Source organism: Macaca nemestrina, chromosome 18 (assembly GCF_043159975.1).
Source record: "Macaca nemestrina isolate mMacNem1 chromosome 18, mMacNem.hap1, whole genome shotgun sequence".
Lineage (NCBI taxonomy): Eukaryota > Metazoa > Chordata > Mammalia > Primates > Cercopithecidae > Macaca > Macaca nemestrina.
The window spans coordinates 49,700,981-49,720,165 of record NC_092142.1 but is presented as its reverse complement, the minus strand read 5'-3'; the positions used below and the strand labels follow the sequence as shown (position 1 = coordinate 49,720,165).

Sequence of the window (19,185 nt, the reverse complement as noted above, 5' to 3'; positions counted from 1 at the left end):
TCTACTAAAAACACAAAAAATTAGCTGGGCATGGTGGCGCACGCCTGTAATTCCAGCTACTCGGGAGGCTGAGGCAGGAGAATCACTGGAACCTGAAAGACAAGACATTGCAGTGAGCCAATATCACACCACTGCACTTCAACTGGGGCGACAAAGCGAGACTCCATCTCAAAAAAAAAAGAAAAAAGAATGAGACACACTGCTCCTTAGTCAACGGTGTTGGGTTCATGTTTATAGATGATGGAATGAAGCAGCGGGGGACAGCTTCTGGTTGGAGTGGTGTGGAGGCTGGAGCAGCTGAGTTTTAACGAGCATCAGAGGTCAGAAATACTCGGCTAGATCAAGAAGCCACACAGCACCATAATGCCACTGGCACATCTCCCAGAACAGGGTAAGTGTGTGAGGTTTTCTGAAGCAATTGTAATGGTGGTAGAGGCCTGATCAAGAAACAGAGATATGGCCGGGTAAAGCATTTCCTCAAAGAAATCTTACCACAGCAAAAACTTAAAGTGTTGCAGAGACCCAATTCCAGCTTTCTCATAACCCAAAACCCTTCTCCCAAAGAAATCCAGCAAAAGGAACCATAAAAATGTAATTTTAATGATACAGAAATAGTATATGTACATTTCTTTCCACAGCAGCACTTCATTCATCTCTAAAAAATTTAACAAAATTAAGGCTAAATCAGAGTGAGCTGATAGGAAGGGGTATTCTATGTGGTGGTCTTCTTAAAGAATGTTCTCATAAATATAGGATGTTCTGCAGACAAAAAATAAAAATAAAACATGCTGAACAAGATACTAGAAATGGGAAATGCCGTAGAAAATGAGCCCCTTTCTACCTATCTACTAAGAATCGCAACTCCCCTGGGAAGTTTCAAATGGGATGTGAGTTCTTTTAATGAATGTTTATGATCTGATGCTAAGACTTTCTAAAATTAAAATTCCACAGTACTAGGCCATTTTATAAACTAAAACCAAGGGCAGTTGAGTCTCCAATATACTCCCTCTAGAAATGTTTAAGTTAAAGTGGACAGTATTTAAAAATGCTAATTATATCTGAAGCTGTGGTGCTTGAAAGGACGATCCCTCCATGAGTGGCCCTTCTCCCTAACCCATGTTATAAAAATAAATGAAGACTTTAAAACACAGTGAAATAAAAATGCCATCACTGCCAAGGCAAAGGGCCAGGAAATCAAATGGGGTTCTTGAGTAACCTGGCTACAGAGACTGATGGATGCTACCATCACGGGGGAGGAAGGCCTTCCTTTCCCACTCTTCCACTATCCTTGGCCACACTGGCTGGTTAATGTGTTGCCCCTGCATCCTGACTCAAGAGAAAACCTTCAGCTGCTCCAGCATTGAGAATAAGACGAACTGTCTTTCTCCCCTCCTCCCATCTCTTCTCCCCAAAAAGAGGTCTGAAAGGGGAACGGAGAGGTGCAATGCGAACTCCCTGTAGGAAGCCTCAGTCTAAAACCCCAGTCTCTGTCAAGAGGGGAAACCCCCTGACACCCGCAGAATCCTGGCCTTCATATGGCCCCGCACACATCTGCTTTAAGGGGTTCACATTCCTTCTTCCTCCACCTCCTCTTTTGCACGTGAGTTTTCATTTTAACATCCCTTTCTCCTCCCCGACTCCTCCCCTGCTTGGAGGAATTCAAATATTATCTTCATTAATGGAGAATTGCACCAACCCCTAGAGAAAGGGGTATTATTTTAAATTACAGGCCTTATAGCCTACCTACTTTAAAAAGACCTCTCACTTTATGACAAGGATTTGTTATCCCAGAGAAAAATTTTCTCATATAATTTTAAAATTTTCATTATAAAGTAGCAAATAGTAAGAAATAATGTAATTTTTTTCTTTAACTTTGCCTAAGGATTTTGTTTTCATTTTTTTGACTCCTAGAATCTCAATTTCCTCTAAATAAATAAAAGGGAAAGAAAATACCCAGGTAAATAACATCAAATATCCTCTTAAGTCTTATTTGTATTCAAAGACTACTAACACCTCTAGGAAACAGCAGGTTGAGGTACACAGACTAAAATGCATTTCTTACATAAATTAGTATGTAAACACAGAGAAACAGTATGATAAACATCCAAGTACCCACGTTTATGTAGAATAATACAGTAACGTTACATGATCACAAAATCACAAAAAGTGAAGGAACCTTTGAGATCTTCCAGTTAGCAGATTTCATACCTGGCTGGTCACGACATTCCCCTGGGGAGCCTTCCCTCACAGATTTCCTAGGCCTCTTCCTGAACAGTCGGATTCAGCAGGCATGGCCTGGGACCCAGGAATTTGTATGTTTTTCCTATAAAATTCAGTAGTCTAACCCTCTCATTATGCAGAGGAGGAAACTAAAGCTCAAGAGGGCAAGCTGTTGTCTAAGTGTACAGAACAAGTGACAGAAACAGGGCTAGAATGCAAGTCTCTCGTCCCTACTCTGCCACTTTTTCCATCACACCACACCACCTCCCAAAGCTTCCCCTACACCTGTCACCCTTACCCTTCAGCTAAGTAGCCTTTAATAGATATTCTGTCATCAAAACTAGGTAGGGCAGGGACACATCTCATATTCCCTCTGATACAATCCTAGGTACCTAGTAAGTGTCCGATAAATACTTCTTGGTTGGCAGTCACTCAGCGAAGGCCTAATACTTTATCCTCCATTCACATCTCAGTCTACAATCATCCAAGCAGATGCAAAACTATCTGGCCAGATAATTTTCAAGAACCAGCTATAGAGGTTAGTGAATCCTGAATCTATGAAGATGTCATGTTCAAACAAGCAGGAATTTGGGTGACAACACAGTTCTGTAAGATTAATGGAATCTTAATCTTCCATACTATGTCTCCCCCTTGTTCTCAAAATCTGTGAAGAAAAAAAAAAAAAAAAAAAAAAAAAGGAATCCTAGGGATAGGAAGAACCTGGCCGTTTATCTACAGTATTTGGCAAACAGCAATTTTTGAAAATCCTAAATTATTCTAAGGAGAAAATCCTTAGCAACAGTAACAACATATTTAGTTGATTTTTGTTGCTGTTTTTCCTAGTTTTCAATGTGTTTTCCTAGTCTTATAAAACATTCTTCTGCGGATGGAGTCTAACTCCTTTATAAAGCTGACAGTGAGGGATGGGGCACATTTAGCCTCTCTATATATGATAACATTGCTCTCCTTCCCCACTCTCTCCCTCTCCACCGCGCGCGCACACACACACACACACTTATTTGGAGATGAGGAATATGACATATTTTCTACTTGTAATCATGAATCATGAACCATGTTATAAATGAGATAATTCAATTATATTGTCATCTTGATTGTAGATAAGGAATAAAAGATAACCAAAACCTTTAAAAAGTCAACAGGAAAATATTGAAGAAAACTTAAGGCTAAAAATTAAATAACCAGCAGGCACATCAGCCCCCGCGCCATGCAGCCTGGCTCCAACTATGTCCCTCCTGAGAATCCAGGCTGTACTGAAGTGCGGAACAGGAGGGGCTACCCAGAGGGAGCCAGGACAGACAGGTGCGGGGGGAACCTTCCTGCTGCCTCATGATACTCAGAAGCAGGGAAGGACGCAGCCTCCCCAGGAACCACCAGAGCTGGCCCTGGCATCCCCTGAGGAGCACTCCCTCCCCAAGTAATGTTAAAAAGACGGCAAGCGCCACCTGAAGATGTCACCAGAAATCACTTATGGATGAGGCCCTCCCAATTAAGACAGTCTCCACGCCTGAAACCAGGTGTCCATCCAAACAGGTCTTCAAGTCCTCTACCATGACAGGCTGGGTAGCAGAGCTTCCTCAACTTGTATTTCGTTTTAATTTCTACAGGAAAGGAACTGTCTTCTCTCTCCTTTATTTATTTTTTTTCCAACTGTTAAATCCAGTCTCACCTAGATCGTCAGCCCTCAGTATCTGCAGGGGTTTGGTTCCAGGATCCCTGCAGATACCAACATCTGAAGATGCTCAATTCTCTGATATAAAATGGTACAGAATTTGCATATAACTGCCACACATCCTCCTATATATTTTAATTAAATCATCTCTAAATTACTTATAATACCTACTAAATGTAAATGCTACATAAAGAGTTCTTGTATTGTTCAGAAAATAATGACAAGAAAAAAGTCTGTACATGTTCAATACAGATACGAATTTTCAAAATCCGTATTTTATTTACGGATTTTTAAAAATATGGATTTTTTAAAAAAATCATATTGTCCATTTGCAGTTGGTTGAATCCATGGATAAGAAACCTGCAGATACCGAGGGCTGGCTGCATTTAGATTCCTAATCATTCCTCCAGGTAGTCAATTTTTTAAAATCACATTGACAAGCTCATTCATCCATTTCTGCATTCAACACATATTTATTACAGGGTGACTGGACTTCTAGGTGGTCAGAGCTAGAAAAGGCCTTACAAGTCTTGTACCCCACACCCTTTATTTTACCCAAGGGGGTTGGGGGCAGGGCTAGCCCTAAACCCAGAGTCCCTCAGCCTCACCCCGATCTAACCCAACCAAGCACTTAGCAGTATAAAACCTTGTGCAAAATATATGTACTTTTTCATTTCAAAAATGAAAAAATTACAAGATGAGTTTTTGTACCTTACTGTAATTTATAAAGCTAGTAAATATTAGCAAAATGGAATGACAAAACCAAAGAACAAAAGTGCCTTTAAAAAAGTAATTGCAGGGTTTATAAAGATTCTTTCCACTTTTTTCACATTAAATATTTTATAAAGTCATATGCCATATACTTGTGATGACTTTTCTGCCTTTCTGCACAGTTAGAAAGTCATTCAGGAAAGACAATGATACCACAAAACAACACTCAGAGAATGCACATTCCACTGCACTGACATGTATAATCTATGGTCCTAGTCTACAACATCCACTGTGGTCTAAACACACACTATGGCTATTATTAAACAAAACATCCCATTTCTACTTACTTTAGTCAGAAGGAGGATGAAGCTGCTGCTAACATTTCAATGACATATCTGATTATCTCAAGTGAAACCACACTGAATTTAATGGGAGTACTGGCTGACAGATCAAACTTAAGTTCTGGACAATCTTGTCTAAAATAATAGAGGTTTAAATATCCATCTCTTTCAGGAAATTGTAATAATTCTATACGCCAAATTCATCCTTTGATGGCCTGTATGTTTGTATAGGACTATTTACTTATCACTCCAATTCTTTCATCAATTTACTTTGCCCCATTCCATAAAATATTAATAGTTAAAAGCCTTAAAAAAACCTGTTAGCTGACAGTAACTACTATGAATGAAGAGCTTCAACTGCTAAATACCCTAATCCTCCAGGAAAATCACTTCAAAAATGGACATTTTGAGACAGAATCACTCATTTATCTCAAAACCAGAACAAATAGAAAACAACACCATTAAGGGAATTTAAGTATTTTTCTGACCACTATTGCAGAAACACAGAAAAACTGAGCAGATTGTAGACATGCAAGGATCAGCAGTATATAGAAAGGATTAACAAATCAAACTCAGTACATCTTTAATAACTGGATTGAGAGTAGACTCTTAATAAAACCAAATTATTTCTTCCTCAAGGCAACCGTTAGCTACAAAGGAAAAATGATTTCATATCCTTGGTCCATAAAGAAGACACATTTATTTACATTCTCAATGGACTAAAAGAGGCTTTAAACTTTCACAATTAAAATTGTATGCTTCCAAAAATATCATATGATCAATGCACTTAACTTAAAGCTTCAGGTATTAATAACTTCATTTAGACTTCTTAAAAAACCAACACAAACATACTTTCTAGAGTGCAAAATGCTTCTTATTAAATACTTCAGGGACACAAAAGCAATTTGTTTTTAAACACAGGCATCCTTTTCTGAAGGATCATCACCACAAAGACATCCATTGCCGGCAATGGACGTGGAACAGAACTGCCAGCTTGAATAAGATGCAACGTTAGGACTCTGCCTTCAGTTTCTTCGCCTCTCCCGATGACCCCAGTTATTTGTACAAACTCATTGTTGGACTCTGGTACATGCACATATACGCATCACAAAGCAGTCTTCGCGCACAGCCTTGGATTCTTCTGGAGTCCAAGGAATGCAGGTCTTCCAGAGACATCTTCAAGTACTCTCCTACTTCTGGGCATGGGGTGACTTGAGGAATGTTGAAGCCGTTCTGACCACCTATGGCACAGAGGAAGAACTCTTTATAGGGCAGTCAAGTTCTAAACCCTTTTGCCAGTGATTTTACAATCCTATCATTTCCAAAAAGCTAATTTCAGGCTCTAAAAGCCTTTATTTTTCTTCTGATTTCTGGAAGTGAAAGCCTTCTTTAATTCTTGACATATTCTCATTTCTTGGTTTCTGAAAGGATTCTGGGTTCAACAGTGAATAAACCTGGTAAAATAAACCTGGTACACATGAATTCTGAGGTAAGCCCCAAACCTACTTTCCAGACTTCTCTCTGTAGTCACTCAGGGAATCATGTTATCAATACATATGTAGACAACACTCCGTTCTTCACATTTCATTTCCTCCCAGACACAAGTCACCCAGCACACTTCACCAGGAGACTGTCCGATTAGGAACAGATCTAGTCAAATGAACACTATTGTAGCTCCCTACACTTGAAACACATCCTTACCCAAATCTAAGAGTTTGTCTGACACATGACCAGGCCCCGATAAAGGTGCTCTGGGGTGTGACTTCAGAGATTCCAGGAAAGGCTCCTCTGGGTTAGCTCAGTGGCTTTTCCAAACCTATGCTGTTGCGCTACGCTGTTCAGTACAAATGTTAACTGGGTTGGGGGCACATCTACAGATGGGGCTGGGATCCCTCAAGCATCAGAGAACTGAGAAAAGGTGGAGAACTCTTGGTCTAGGGCCTGGGCCTCTGTTTAAGAGGCTGCCACAGGGAATGTCTTAGGCTACTGGAGGGCCACGCCAGAAGATCGTGGGGGCTGGACCTGAGAGAGCAGCTGAAGGAAAAATAGGGTGTAAGAATGAAGGAACATGAGAGTCACACCTCACAACCTTGCCCAGGCCTGGTCTTAACCTGCAAACTCCTTATAGGGAGAGGCAGGGCTGCTTTAACAAACATTTCTTACCTGAAACCCACTATCCCCCCTGGCATTCGTTAAGCATTAGTTAAATAATGATTAAGCATCCTAGAAAGTGGCCTGGCAAGTGCAGCCTATTCCCCACCTCATGGAGAAACATACTACATGCAAAAGAGGCTTTACTTTTCTAAAGAGGATGTTTGTTTACTTCTGCTGTCAGCTTTTGGCAACTGGAAGATAACATGGTTTAGTATAAAAAACATAAGCACTGAGATCAGAAAGACTGAGTTAAACACAAACTACATGACCTCAAGCACCTTAAACCTCAGCTTTAATAACAGAAAAACAGGAATAATCCCCATCTTGCCCGGATTTAGGCAGAATGACTTAATGGTGCTCAATAAACAGCTACCGTGGCTCCTACAAAAATGAGAGGGGCCTGAAGGAAGACAACAAAGCTGGAAATAAGATCCCTCAGGGCTGAAATAAGACTTCCAGGATTCTTTTTTTAAAAAAGAGCATATGCATGTCAAAATATCACAACAATATGAGGTTGGGCGCACCAGCTCCTCTTGTAAGCCCAGCACTTCGGGAGGAAAAGGAGGGTGAATCACTTGAGGCCAGGAATTTGAGACCAGCCTGGGCAAAATGGCAAAAGCCCATCTCTACTAAAAATACAAAAATTAGCCAGGCATGGTGGCATCTGCCTGTAGTACCAGCTACTCAGGAGGCTGAGGTGGGAGGATTGCTTGAACCTGAGAGGTGGAGGTTGCAGTTAGCTAAGATCATGCCGCTGCACTCCAGCCTGGGCAACGGAGTGAGACTCCATCTCAAAAAAGAAAAAAACACACACACACACACACACAATAATATTATTCCTTAGTTCAGCTAGCAAGGTTGTTAATGCAATCCAAGACATAAGACTGTTGTCACCAGAATAATCCTGAAAGGATTTTCTCGGAAAATATCATGTCACTCAGAACAGGTGATCCCACTATAAACCGCCCCCACTACAAACCAGAACCCAGTGCCACATGCAGAAGAAAGGCATTTTCAGTACCATCCCGATCGGCCATGCTGTCAAAGAAGAGCCAGGCGGAGTCGTCCTTCCCATACTTCACAAAAGCAACATAGTGGCTTGTTTCTATGCAGAGAACAGCAAATAACTCCATCTTCTGGCAAGGGATGCAGCCGTGTCTCCAGTCCCAGTCAGGTAAGTCTTTGGGAAGTGACACTGGGTTATATTTATGATTCAGCCTCTTGGGATGAAGGTGGACCTAAAATGGACCATGAAAAGAATATCATTAGGTTGAGGTGGGTGGATCACAAGGTCAGGAGTTCAAGACCAGCCTGGCCAAGATGGTGAAACCCTGCCTCTGTTAAAAATACAAAAATTAGCTGGATGTGGTGGCGGGCACCTGTAATCCCAGCTACTCGGGAGGCTGAGGCAGGATAATGGCTTGAACCCGGGAGGCAGAGGTTGCAGTGAGCCAAATCATGCCACTGCACTCCAGTCTGGGCATTAGAGCAAGACTCAGTCTTGAAAAAACAAAAACAAAAACACCCAAAAACAAACATGTCATTGATGAGCGAAACTCAACGTGTCAAGTGAATGGGCTTCCTTACTCTTGTTAAATGCATCCCTTACTCATAGTAATCAAGTACTTCACCAACAGCTCTCAAGTAAACAGAAAAGGCAAAAGCAATACAATTTTATTATGAATTTTTAACTGTTAATTATGATTTTAAAAACTGTCCAAAACCAGCATTCTGTTTTCAACTATAAATAAGTTACTGTTCAACAAAAGTTAATCCATTAAGTGAAGGGAAACTCACTTGAGTGTTGCAGGTTTTACAAAACTGCTTGATTTTTCCAGCTGAGATGTCCGGATCGTCGTAGCATTCTCTACACTCATACATTGCAAGCCCTCCACATATCCGGCACTGTCTGGGAGCTGAAATGTGGGGAGGGGGAGGGAAGTTAAGAGGGCTTTAAAAAATGTTTTCTTTCATTAAGAAGATGTAAAGAAAAGTTAGCCTGTAAAAAGGATAATGTTCATGGCTTCAAAAAAGTCTCTTTCTCTTCCATCCACTTAAGCTCTCAGTTAGTATCTGAAATATCTTTAAAAACATTTTATCAGACCAAGTAATTTTTCTAAATAGTGTCTCCTAGAGTGTTTTCCCCTTCATTATAACATGCCCATTGATGAAAATTCAAAGATACAAGAAAGTATAAAGGAGAAAACTAAAAGCATCTACAATTTCAGTTGGCAGGAGATAACCACTGTCAATATGATTATGAATTTTCTCTAATAATTTCGTATCTGAATATTTACATAAGTATATATGTGTGTGTGTGTATATATATGGCCCCTTTTGTAGAACATATCAATGTACTTACCTTTCCACTTAATATTACACCATGACCATTTTCATACACACTGGTCTTCAAAACCATGAATTTTAATGGCAGTAGTGTAATTGTTAGATACACACTCCTCTGGTTAATATTCAAGTTGTTTCTAATTTCTTAATCATATGATAATAAGTATGTTTGCATATCAAATTATTTTCATTTCTATTTTCTCAGAATAAAGTCCTAGAAATAAAATGACTGGTTTCATTTTTTCCAGGCTCTTCAGATGCTCAATTGCCTTGGGAAATACTGTGTCCAGTTAGAGTCTAACCCACAACTGATGGGAATTATCTGACAATTTCCACAAAACCAACAAAACAAACTAAAAAAATCTCATACTTACTGTCTTCAAGTAAATCGGTTATATTTAATTCCAGAGAAGGAAAAATTTTTTTAAATAGTTTAAAGTCTTTTCCAAATCGAGGCATCTGAATAATCAGACATGATGGTGCCTATAAAAAAGACGGATATTTTTAGAATCAAAGTGTTAAAAAAAACTTTTCCCTATGAAACCAAAATAGTCATGGCTGTCAAACAAAACAGTGAGTTCTGCCTTAATATTGGTGTCCTACGAAATAGGATCCATATGTCACCATGGGCTGTGGACACAGGACACCAACAAGCCACAGGTCTTCAAGTGGCTCATGATCGCAGGGACACACTAGCACCTCGAGGTTACGAAGTTCAATAATCTTGGGTCTCAGATAAAATCATGGCATTTTATTTGGGTTTATATTTATTAAAGGTTTTGGAAAGGCTGTTTTTGCAAATATGATACAGAAAATATCATCACAGAAGGAGACTGCTCATTATATTTCAACAAATAAATAACTGTGGCTTTTCAGGTTTTATCAAAAATGATTTCAGAAATGAATACAATCAAAATAAACCACAAGCATATACTATTAAAATTATGGCGATTCTTAGACAATAAAAGAAAAATCATTTCTATCCCTTGTTCTTTGGCAAATATAAATGAATTTATAGACATTTTGTCTCTTAATGAAGGGGGAAAGGACACACTACATTTTGATATATTTGGGTAATATGCTTGGGTAAAATGGCATTTAAAAAAACATGTCTCCTTTTGCTTTAAACTACCTAAAATTTTTCAAGTTACACAAATTAGCTTGGTGTTTTCTTTGGCAGCAGAAATCCAAAAAATTCAATCTTAATTCTAAGACATTTTCTGTAAAGGCAAAGTTGAAACACTGCATACTTTTTAAAATTTATGTTTCTTAACAGTTTGTGTTTCAAACTGTTCTCAGCTAGTTAAAATCAATAGACACTGAATCTACCAAAAGTCTTAAGACTCCCACAGACTTTCATATAAAATGCCACAGACAAGTAGCACTAACCTCTGCAAATTTCAGGTTACTGTTGATGAAAGACCATTCTAACAACTGCTGAATTGTGGGAACTCCAACTTTCTCATTTTTTTCCATAAAAATTTGATAGAAGTAACAATCTTGTACCTTTTGACCTGCTGATCTAAAAACATGCAGAGAAAAAAATACATACGACCTATTTATTAAATGCTTAAATCAAAACGTGAAGTTGTCCCAGCAGTATTTGAGAACAGAAAAATCATAAAATTGATGGTGTAGCTTTGGATAGTCAGAACAACAGAGGGAAATAAATGATTTGAATAAAATAATTAAATGTGCTTAGGCACAAGACCTTATACATGATTTGTTTAGTTTTTAGATTGGAAAGTTCTCTTAGTGATTAGGAAAATAATAATGGAATAATAATCCCAATCAAGAAGCACTGTGTGAACAGAACTAACCAAAAGGTAAATCACTTAGTGCAATTTCACTGCCCAAATCTAGAAAGCAGCAAACTGTATTTAATGCCTGAATATAAATTATTATATGCCTGGATGTGACACATTCTTAGCAGACCTTCTAGACCAAACTTTTCATTTCTAAAATGAAGATGCTGAGATCTAGGGAAGGAGAATGACTTCTCAGCAAGTCAAAAGCAGAGCTGAGTACAGAACCCAGAGGCCCTAACTGCTGCTTACCATTCTTTCCGCTAAAGCATGCTGATAGTCACTCGTTTATTCAACAAATACCAAGTAAGCACCTACCATATGCCAATCATAGTGTTACTCTTATATTTTCAGCATCTTTCCTTCTAAATATTTTACTATAGCATGGCATTAGTCTTTAAGACTAACTCTACCAGAAGGACTAATAATCCTTAAGTTTACTATTTACCTTTTCAGCACAATTTCTGGATATAAAGTTAGACTGTTTATATCTAAACTTATATCTAGATTTCAAGATTTTTAGCGGGAAATATTAACATAGTTTTCACTTAAAAAAAAAAAAAACTCAGCTATTCAGAGATCAGCCTGCAGAAATCCTCAGCTTCCCAAAGCAACTTACATCCCCAAATAAACAAAACTTAACTGATAACAAAACAGGAGATTCTGGAGACCCACAGCAAATACAAACAGATGATAATCAAAAAACCTGAAGGCTATGCTATACCAATGTTTTAATCAGTTGTTGATGACTATGACAAAAGACCAGAATTTTTCTGTGAAAGTCAAAAAGCATAGAAAATTAACAGTTTACAGGAAAAAAAAATAAGAGAGGAAAATAAGAAACCAGGAAGTAGTAGAGGTTAAGTAGTTGTAACCATAATAATGGCATCAGGGGAGGAGGGCTGGTCATTGAACGGAGCAGTGCATTGCAAACACTAAGAGAAAGGAGGCAGAAATGAGGATGGAGAAGACAATTTACTAATTTCTTGACTTTCCCTTGTTTCTTGCATCCCACTCCTTTATTCTAAACTCAGTTTTGTTTTACTGAAGTACATTCTATAGTAAGTCTCTGAATGGTAATTTAGTACTGGTTCTTCCTGCTCCGAAATTCTGAATATTTTTATTCTTAGAATTTCAGTCTATCAAAAATTCTAAAAATTCTTCAGCTATTATCTGTTGAAACATTGCCTTTTCCCTATTCTCTCTAGTATCTCCTTCTGGAACTCCAGTTAGAATCCATCTTCCATGTGTATTATCCTCGCTCTCTTGTTTTCTAACTCTTTATTCCTTTGTGCAACATTCTGGGTACTTTCTTCAGCTCTGTCTTCCCAATGAGCAATTCTCTCTTTAGCTGTGCACACTGCATCAATGAGGTAACATCATGATATAGTTTCTATTTCTGGAGATTCTGTCTTTGGTTATTTGATTCTGTTTATCAAATCTGTTTTATGTTTCATTGGCATCTAGTTCTTTTGTCTCTTTAATCATTTAAGAACATCTTATAGTCTCTTTTAGACTATCTAATTATTTCAGATTTTTTAAGGTACTCATCTTATTTGTTGCATCTGCTGACTCTGTCTTGTCAAAATGAAATGCTAGTGGAGGGGAAGAATTACTCTGGAAAAAGAGCCAACTTAGAATATTTATAATCTTTAAAAAGTGATTCTCAATATGAAGAGGTTGTTTGCAGGTGTAAAGGGGACAGTGTACCCTTCAGGGGGTGTAAGAACTTCCCAGGGCCCTTTCAAGTCCCACAAGGCATTCAGACTCTGAGATATATTCAGAGATGCCCCGATCCCTCCCTACCCGCTCTGAGGATCACTGCAGTATTCAACCTATGTTATTACTGGGTGTGTATTACATTCCATAAGTGTGTAGGCTAGAAAAGGGGGTAAAGAGGATGAAAACAACTGTTTGAAGCATCTGAAATTTATCTCTTTAAAATGAAAAACCAAATTGACTTTTTTCTCCCAAAGTGCCTTCTAGGTTTCCTACATCATGTACTAAACATATCTTTCCTTTCCCATTTCTGTTTGAAAGTTGACTTATAAGACACTGAAATTCTACATGCAGTTAATTCTATTTCTGAGCTTTCCATTTGGCCCCATTGATCCATATTTCTAATCTTATGCTAGTATCACACACTATTTTAAAGTCTATTGCTTTGCCTTCGTAGCTTATAATAGAAATCTATTTTAAAAGCATTCTTCAAGATTTTGGCCCACTTCATTTTGTAGAGAACTCTAAATCCACTTTCCTGAAGTATGTTAAGATCTTGCTTGTGTGCAAATTATTACATAATCATCTTTAAATTATTTAATTGTCCTACCCAGAATGCAATCTTTCTCACTAATTAATCAAACCCCTTTTAGCTCTGTATAAGTCTTTAAAAAATCTATCTCAATAAAATTGATTTCTTGGTATTTTATACTTTCATGAAGTATGAAATTACTTTTTCATATCTGCTTGAAGGTATACAGAAATGCTATTGATTTTTCCATGGATATTTTACGTAGACAAATTATGAATTCTTTTGCTAATTGTAGTAATTTTTAGGTCATTTTCTAGGATTTTTTAGGTGTACATATGGCTATTATCATCATTGAAGAGAGAATATGAGCTCTTGATGGTTATATATCATGTCTCATTTCATTAATTAGAACTTCCCAAACAATATCAAACCACAGCCATGGCACTGTCCACCCTTCCTCTCTTGTCCTCACCCATCAATTCAAAAGTGGCATCAAACAGTATCACTTTAAGACATAGAGATGAGGAAGAGTACTTGTCTATGCTTAGCTTTTCGGGAAGTCTATAGGATATCACTAAGATTCTCAACAGAGAAACCCAAGCTAAAATGTAAAAAAGGTTCATTGTTTAGACTGAGAACATTCAAACTACCTGGAAAGTTCAGTCATTTAGAACATTTCATTAAGAGCTTTACTACATTAAACAAGGCTTTCATTCAACATGGTGGGTGGGGAGGGGAGACAAAGTTATACAACTAAGAACAGGAAAGCTAATTTAAGACTAAATTTTTTGAGTGATGAGTAGACAGAAAACAGTGTTCCTGAAGTGTCTGATTAAGTTAGAATAAGATTTTTTTTTCTTAAAAGGTTCATTAATTGAAATTACGAAAATATATATACAGTATCAAAAGAAAATGATATGCAATAATACTTATCGCTAAGGTTAAAAATTATAGTACAAATTTACATTGGATTTGATCTTCAAGTAAACTATGGTACTGTGGCGAGGACAACAAATAAAATTAACTTGCATGATATTCCCCTAGCCTATTAAGAGCCCTAAACAAATACAATATTAAGAAATCATTCTGGAAATCATGTCTGTTGAACAATGGCAGTGGAAATGAGAATTGTCTATTTTTCCAACGCTTCTAGAACAATTTAAAGGTTACCTTATTTTTAGCAAAGGTTCTACCCTTAAAATATGATGAAACAGGATATTCAAGAATTCCTCAGGATCTAGGAGAAAATTTAAAAATCAAATAAGTCACAGACAAAATTTTTAAATCATTTTATTTTTTATTTCTAACAGTCATATTTTAATACTGAATTCTGTTTCATTCACCCAATATTATTTCAATTAAAAGCACAGTTTTCAAGTTTTCCTGACAAAGGAAAAACACAAAAGACATTTAAAAGTTATAATCAAGTATTATGTTTCAATTTTGTTGTAAGTTTATTACATTTGAAAGGGTGCAACAGATCGCACATAATGAAATAGCTGTTATTTCTTTTGGGGGGTTTAAGGTAAGTGAAGTACAATCTGAAGTATGCCCTGTTTTTTCCTGCAAGCCTCTAAACATTACAGCTGGTTACAGTATGCTGCTGACAAGTTCAAAGTCAGGTGGTGAATCTTTGAGTAAGCCCATTAGCTAGGAAGAGATTGAAACACTGTTCCCTGACTATAAACTTAATCCTAGCCAGCAGCTTTCTAACTCCTTTTATAACAAGGAAAACTCAGTGGGAAAATGTAGAAAACCCAATGCAACTCTGCACCACAAGAGAGAAACAACTGAGAATATCATTGCTGGGTGGAAAGGAAAGGACTTTTTATTTAAGCATTTAGTATACTAGAACCAGCCAGCTTCTTAAAGGAGTTCATTATTCCACATCATCGATCACTTTTAGAAGAGAGGAAGAATTTACAAAAAGGGAAGATAACCATGTATCACATAAAAAGAAATTTCTAATTTAAAATAAAACCCCCCAACTACACAGACACACATTTCAGTTAATACTTTGACATGTGAATATGCTCTTCAGTTATGTTTAATGCATGTAAGTTAAGATGGTCACCTTTTTCTTCAGAGGTAAATCCTGATGCAGCCTCCACCTTTTCAAGTATTTTCCTCAGTTTCATAATTTTTGTGGCACACACATATCCATATCTATGTTAGTAAAAAACTATTAATTGATATTGGCATGTATTAAGTTATATAACACATCTTAATCACACAGTTCTTTTTTTTTTTTTTTTTTTTTTTTTTGAGACAGAGTCTCACTCTGTCACTCAGGCTGGAGTGGTACAACGGCCCGATCTTGGCTCACTGTAGCCTCCGCTTCCCAGGCTCAAGAGATTTTCAAGCCTCAGCCACCAAAGTAACTGGGATTACAGGCGTGCACTACCATGTCCAGCTAATTTTTGTATTTTTAGTAGAGACAGCATTTCACCATGTTGGCCAGACTGCTCTTGAACTCCTGGCCTCAAGTGATCCACCTGCCTCGGCCTCCCAAAGTGCTGGGATTATAGGTGTGAGCCACCGCGCCCAGCCAACACATTTCTTATACAACTCCGGTATGTCATAAATCAATATGTTAGACAATTAGTTTGAAGAAAACAATTACAGACTTCTTCTTGAAGCTTGCAAAATTAAACATCTAGAACCAGAATTATTCTAGACACTATTATATGCTCTACAAGTAACTGTCTTACACTAATACAATACAAAAATTATTTTAAGTTTGTGGTGACTAATTTTTTAAATAATATTTGCTTGGGAAATTAAAGCATTTACTTTATAAAGCAGAATATACAATTTTGAGAGAGAGTATCCTTTTAATAGTAAAGTGTGAAACAGCCACCAAGGGAAACGGGAAAAGGAATTTATAAGAAACTGAAAATCTAAAATCTGCAATCAAACCAACTGGCATAATGATGACATTTTCTCTCTTCTTTGTCTGAATGCAAGACACATTCAATAAGTTTAATATCACTTTAAATTTGTAATTCTAAAAATGGCTTCAGAGGACAACTTAGTGGCTACCATAAGTTTACTAAGGACAAGTCAGAACTAGCTAATTTTATATCCACTTTTTATACTATTCATTCACTCGTTCATTTCCTGCAACCAATGCAGACTGAGAATCTACCACTTACATAGTAATGTAACCTGTCAGCCACTGGGAATACAAAACGAGTATAAAAAGACAGAGTGTCTGAAGAAAAGCAGAGATTTCAGCACCAAATAAAACCAGTCAGCTATATACAGATATGAATGCTACAGACACAGACACAGGGAATCCTGATCACAACAGGGCATCTGACCAGTTTCTTACTGTATACAGGGTAAGAAAGTGTGATTAACTATGATGCTTAACCGGTTGAACAACAGAATCCAAAGAATGTTTATTAATGAACTTATGGTACTTTGGAAGGAAGGAAGGAGGTGGTAACATCCCTTAGAGTTTCGGGTTTGACCTGTCTTGTTCCAGTATCAATTAGTTGGGGGAAAAAATAGTATGTTTAAAAATTTGCATAAGATAAAATAATTGATGTGAAAATCAAGATTCACAATTATCTTAAAAGGTAAGATCATTTAGAGAATTCATTACAGAATTTAAGGAAAGCAAAAGATTCAAGTGAGGAAATTTATTCTCTTATAATTTACTTTCCTAGTCATGTGATATAGCAGATAATTTGGGATGCTCATTGTATTTGAGTATGCTGCTTTTTTGGTTCAAATTTGATATAAAATTATTTCTTACTTTAATTGATAAATAAGAACAGTATATAAAAGGATTCAAATTTATCTTAATATGGACTTTAAATTATATCACTTTCTCTCTATACTCCTGAATGAGCAAATTTCTTTTATGATCTATCGCCCTAATTCTTCATAGTTTAAATTTTATAATGTGACATTATCACATATCACTACTACCACTTATTCAAAGTCTTTACTAGATATCTGTCACTTGCGCTTGTACCATTACAAATTGCTTCCTGTGGCCATAAAAAGACATATTTATAATTCCTAAAGTAGGAAATGGAAAAATAATCACCTTTTTAAGGCAGGTGGAAAGAGGCCAAATATATTCCTTTAACCAAAAAATATGGCACTAAAATACATCTCATCTGTTGCTAGTCCAAAGTATTAAACATTAGCTATTCTATAAAGAATTTCCCTGGTTCCTTTTCTTTCAGATTTAAGAAGCTAGACTATATCAATTTAACTAATAAGCATGATTACTTGTAGCAGAGGTGTTGGAATAAACTATTTCAAAAGATAAGAATTCTAAGTATTATGTATTAGCTTTCCTAAATGTACTGCAATTGCTAAATTATAGTTTACTCTAGCAAAATGGGTTAAATCATTTCATGGAATATGCTATCAGATTTAAGAAATTAAATAAACAAAAAAGTACAAGGACCAAAGGTTTAAAAATGTAATATTTTACCATGAGAACTAATTTTCCCCCATCTCTTATTATATGAAGACAAGGTATAAATTAATTACTATACCAGAAAACAGCAAATAGAACACCATGTAAAGGCAAAATAGCAATATGTCTTCTACTTACATTCTCAGAGGATTAACAATTTCTGTCCTCAGTAACTCTTGGGTTTCACTATAATATTCTACATCATTCTTTTCTTTGGGTCTAAGTAACACAGTGTCCAGAACAGAACTAAAAGCAAATAAGCTGCAAAAGAAAAAGGATATTTTTCTTCATGCTATAAACATATTTTTCAAGGAATAGATTTTTTAAAGAATTAGAAGAGGAAAAGAAGTAAAGTCTAGAGAAGAAATAACATAACAATTTGTGTTTTTCGTTAACACAGGTACCAGGACCCCTGTGAAGATGCCCATGGTTCAATCATCAGGACCTACAGATCTTTCCATGTTAAGGGCAATACCAATAATACTGAAAAAGCAAACTGCAGATCAACGGTGTTAAAGGATAACAATGTGCCCATAGAATATTAAAAAATAAAACTTCTTTGCAAAAGTTGAAAGAGGGGCTACAAATCTGTCAAATTACAGACAACAGAGGACATCATTTATAAACAACTTCCCGAAGCTAGCACTACTCAGTGCCTCACTTAATATCACTTATGAGTGACTAACAGGCCAGGTGCGGTGGCTCATGCCTGTAATCCCAGCACTTTGGGAGGCCGAGACAGGTGAATCACCTGAGGTCAGGAGTTTGAGACCAGCCCAACTAATATGGTGAAACCCCATCTCTACTAAAAATAAAAAAATTAGCTGGGCATGATGGAGTACACCTGAAGTCCCAGCTACTTGGGAGGCTGAGACAGGAGAATCGCTCGAACCCAGGAGGCGGAGGTTCCAGTGAGCCAAGATCGCACCACTGTATTCCAGCCTGGGTGACAGAGCGAGACTCCATCTCAAAAAAATAAATAAATAAAATGAGTGACAGCAGTAACTTGCTGGTATCAAAGAAAAAGAAAATTTAGCTAATACAGATTTTTATCAGGAAATCTAAAGAATATATCAATGCTGTAAGGCTTGTTTTTATCAAAGTATTCTGCAAATAAAATGACCACCACTTTATTCTCCCTACTTTAAAAATGTTAACATCCCATATTAACTTCCTAATTCTTATCATCTGGCTACAGAACTGGCAGGCTACTCTCAATTTAGCTC

The 19,185-nt window shown here is 37.0% G+C and overlaps 1 protein-coding gene across 3 annotated transcripts in view; it reads right to left on the bottom strand.

Moving 5' to 3' along the window:
• Positions 1–579: 579 nt before the first annotated feature.
• The window catches only part of LOC105492255 (CYLD lysine 63 deubiquitinase), a 59,984-nt gene continuing 41,378 nt past the window's right edge, over positions 580–19,185 (bottom strand). For all 3 annotated transcript variants that reach the window (XM_071084523.1, XM_071084522.1, XM_011759297.3), the window contains 8 exons: positions 18,098–18,220; positions 15,593–15,684; positions 14,689–14,755; positions 10,852–10,984; positions 9,837–9,945; positions 8,914–9,032; positions 8,138–8,354; positions 580–6,203 (listed from right to left, as the gene is read on the bottom strand). In XM_071084523.1, the coding sequence (XP_070940624.1) occupies positions 6,019–6,203; positions 8,138–8,354; positions 8,914–9,032; positions 9,837–9,945; positions 10,852–10,984; positions 14,689–14,755; positions 15,593–15,684; positions 18,098–18,220 (1,045 nt within the window). In that variant the 3' untranslated portion in view covers positions 580–6,018. The remainder of the gene's footprint in view (positions 6,204–8,137; positions 8,355–8,913; positions 9,033–9,836; positions 9,946–10,851; positions 10,985–14,688; positions 14,756–15,592; positions 15,685–18,097; positions 18,221–19,185) is intronic.